Consider the following 3,770-nt stretch of genomic DNA (forward strand, 5'->3'; position numbering starts at 1 on the left):
TGCCATGGGAACGTTCCCGGTGGCTTCTCCGGAGGTTTTGGGCAGCGCCGAAGCCGTCCTCGCGTGGGGCCTCGGTGCCCTCACCCAGCCCCGTGGGAGTTTTGCTTTTCCTGCAAATTCGAGCTCCGCGAATTCCTTTTTACGAGCTTTTTCAGTCAGCTGGAGCTGGAGAGGGATAAATCTGTTACGTCCGCTGAAAGTACAGCTGTCCAGCCGCTCTTACTGATACAGCAGCCGCTGCTGGAACACCGGATTTATGACTTCTGGGCTCTGGAAGGTGCCAGCAGAAGGTCTGGGAGTTTGGGGAGAAAAATTACCTTAAAGGGAAATGTTGGTGCATTGGGTAAAACGCGCTTTCACTGGCAGCAGAGGGGAGGCGAGCCGGCAGGGCTGTTCCTGCGGCGCGAGTGCCCGCGTGTCGTTAACGTCCTTCTCCTCCCGTGCTGGACCCCTTCGCGCTGCWGAGCGGCAGAAGGGGAGGCGGGTAGGAGTCACCTCTGCTGATTCGCGGGGGCCTTCTCCGAAGAAACGCTCCCTTCCAGCGTTTTTAAAGCGAGCCCGGCGGCCGCGCCGCCCCGAGCAGCAGCGGTGCTCGCGAGGCTGCGTGGGGAAGGAGGACCCTGCCGGTTCAGGGAGAGTCCGCGGACGCGGGATCTGACAAAATGAGGCGCTCCGAGCTCTCGTGGAAACTGCGGAGGGTGGACAGCGGCCGGGCGGGAGCCTGCGCGGCTGAGCTGCAAATTGTCTATATATATATATTATAAAAAAAAAAAAGTAAAAGCACATGGTGTTTGAGAGGAAGTGCGAACAGCTGTGGAGGAACTGCAGGTAGGGCGCCTTTTGGAGAGGGAGAGCGTGATCGTCGAGTCAGCGTTTGCTCGTGTTTTATTTGGCTCCATCTGGCACCCTGTTTGGTAAGTGTTATGAACATTGTGAATAACTGTCTCTCTCCTCTCCCTCGTCCCCCCCCCCCAACCACCACCCGCCCGATGTATTTTTCGCAGTGGTTTCTAGCGACAGCGAGAGCGATTCGGAGCTCAGTTCCTCCAGCCTGGACGACAGGCCCCTGGACGGGAGGTCCCAAGCCTCGCAGGACGCAGACCAGCGGGCAGACGCGGGTGAGGAATCGCCGTTCCTCGCGGGGCGTGAAGCGCTCCAACCTTTGGCTCTCGGTGCGGTGGGTTTTGGCCAAGCCCTTGGCTGCCCTGGACGGGCGCAGCCCGCTGGCGGCGGTCGCGCTGGGTGAGGGTCTCGGTCACCTTCGGCACCGAGATGGCGGTGGTGGGGCCAGGCCCCCGCCGAGGCCCGGAGCTCGCGCCTGCCCTGGGCAGGCAGCAGCACCCGCGGTAGCTTCTGCTGAAGCGGAGCAGACCAGCTGCTTTGTAAGAGAATAAATTTTTCCCTAGCGCTAGGCGCCTCTTAGAGCCAGGCACGGCTCTTCCCAGAGCTCTGCAGTGCAAAAAATAAAAATAAAAAAGAAAAGAAGAGTGCAAAAAAAAAAGAAAAAGAAAATAAGGAAAAAAAAATAAGAAAAAAGACACCGGCGGCGCCGGGGAGGTGAAGGCGGCTCCGTGGCCGCGCTCCGCTCCCCGACGCGCCCGTCTGTGTTTTGCAGGCCCACGGCRCGCCCGCTCCGGTCCCCGCTGCTGACGGAGGCCAAGACGGCGCCCGGCCGCCCCGCGGCCCTGCTCCCCCCGCGCTCCCCCCAAACGGGGGGGCCGGGAGGCGCCGGGGCTCGGGAAGAGGCGCCTGGAGAAGCCGGCAGCACCAGTGAGGAGGGGGGCGGCTGGGGCGCCCACCGCCCTGGCGTGCTGGCAGCCGCTAAAAGCTTTTAAATGACTCTGTCTCGTCAAGCTCTGCAGCTCCTCCTGCCRCCCGTGTGCACCTTGTCTCCCGTGGGAGCGAGGGCTCGTGGTTCAGCTGCGTGCAGCGAGCCTGGCTGCCTGCCGCGGTGCGCCCGCGGGTTGGCGGTGCACCCAGCACTTGATGGTGCACCCGCGGGTTGGCCGTGCACCCAGCACTTGATGGTGCACCCGCAGGTTGGCCGTGCACCCAACACTTGATGGTGCACCCGCGGGTTGGCCGTGCACCCAACACTTGATGGTGCACCCGCGGGTTGGCCGTGCACCCAGCACTTGATGGTGCACCCGCAGGTTGGCCGTGCACCCAGCACTTGATGGTGCACCCGCAGGTTGGCGGTGCACCCAGCCGCTTCGCTGCTGCGATGCACAACTTCCCTCCAAGGCCTGATGAGAAAAAAGAAATCAAATTACTTGACATCTCTGGAGCACCTAAGTCTTTGAAGGCCTGAACAAAAACTCGCACTAGGCAAGTAGGAGTTTGCAGGGTTTTGGCGAAGCGCTTCRGGCCTGATCCGCGTTCTGCTGAAGGAGTGAAGGATTCCCCAAAGTTCTGCCTGCAGCCGTGGCTTTTAAGGCGATCCGCRCCCGTTGGCGCCAGCCTTCCTCCCCGGGCGTCTCCCTTGGGTGCCGCTTCCCGGCCAGCGCGCTCTGGGGGWCCCGGCGCGGGGCTGGGCGCTGCTTTTTAAACCCGTCAGCCCTGTCTCTGAACGGGCCGACGCCGGGGTGGTGGTGGKGGGGGTCGTTATTTTGGTTTGCATACACTCTGTTTTGGCCCCGTGGAGTTACCCAGCCGGGCTGCGCTGTCGGCAGGCGGCTGCGGGGGGCCGCGGCGGGAGCCCTGGTTAAAATGCCACCGCGAGCCTGGCCYGGGTGACTGCCTTCTGCGCTGGGCCAGGGTGGGCAGGAGGAGCACGGACAGCGCAAAGTCGCCCCCGATGGCTTGTGCTGCTTTCGTGGTTGTTTTTGTTGTTCTCTTCTCCACCCTCACAACTTTTATGCGGTGTTTAGTACTGGATCCAATAAAGCTTTGGCTCTGTAACTGCTGCTCGCCCTTCTCAAYGCCATGAAAAGGGGAGGGGGTGGGTTTTTTCTCCCCGTTTCCAGGTTGCGGATGTTCTCCGAAGCCTCGGGCTGGCTCCGGCGAGGCAGGAGGATGAGACCGCGTTTTGCTGAGGCACCGTCGCCGGTGGGGCGCAGAGCGGCAGCTACAGCTCCCGGGTGCAACGAGATCAGCGCGGATAATTCGTGTGTTCCTACGAAACGTCATTTTTTTTTTCCCTGGTCACCGGGTCGCGGGAACGTGCGGCTCGGGCRCAGGTGCCGGCTCGTGCCCGAATTAAACAAACGTCCTAATCGGATAACGCCGGCGCTGGGCGCGGGATCCGGGGCCCGGGAGTTGCCCGCGGGCTCGGCGTCCCACCACGGGCGCTRCGGCCGCCCCCGGAGCCGCCGCGCAATGGGATGAGCAGGACTGGCAGGGCCGCGAAATCGCCGCGGGCGAAATTTGGCTGGGCTGCAGCGCCCGTTAACTCTGGAGTCTAGTGGTGGCTCCTCGCGGCTCCCGCCCACGGGTGAGCAGATCTTCCCCATTTCCAGTGGGAACTCCCGGCCTGAGCTCTCAGCACCGATTTCGGGAGCAAGGCCGGGTTGGGCTGGTGCGAAGGGCTGCGGCGGCGGGAGGAAAGCGGGGCCGCGCCGCTGTGGCCAGCCGCAGCCCTGAGGACGCCGGCTACGGCTCAGAGAGGCCCCGAGAGCAGATAAAATTAGCGTAATCGGAGCTGATGCTGCCCAGACCGCGCCGCGGCGGGGGGGGAGGAGGGTGCCCGGGCTCCGCGCGGCCGCTCCGGCCCCCTCTGCCCCGGGCGACGCTAAGCCGCTTAGGATTATTTAGCCAGGTTTCCTTGTTAC

General features: G+C 63.2%; 1 protein-coding gene across 1 annotated transcript in view; it reads left to right on the forward strand.

The window, feature by feature from the left end:
• The window catches only part of LOC146597918 (rabphilin-3A-like), a 28,192-nt gene that overhangs the window by 16,229 nt on the left and 8,193 nt on the right, over nt 1-3,770 (forward strand). Inside the window, exon 7 of the mRNA XM_085301251.1 lies at nt 1,005-1,245. Coding sequence (XP_085157377.1) covers nt 1,005-1,245 — 241 coding nt within the window. The remainder of the gene's footprint in view (nt 1-1,004; nt 1,246-3,770) is intronic.

Source organism: Rhea americana, unplaced genomic scaffold (genome assembly GCF_003343005.1).
Source record: "Rhea americana isolate MKP2758 unplaced genomic scaffold, rheAme1 scaffold_175, whole genome shotgun sequence".
In the NCBI taxonomy this organism is placed as follows: domain Eukaryota; kingdom Metazoa; phylum Chordata; class Aves; order Rheiformes; family Rheidae; genus Rhea; species Rhea americana.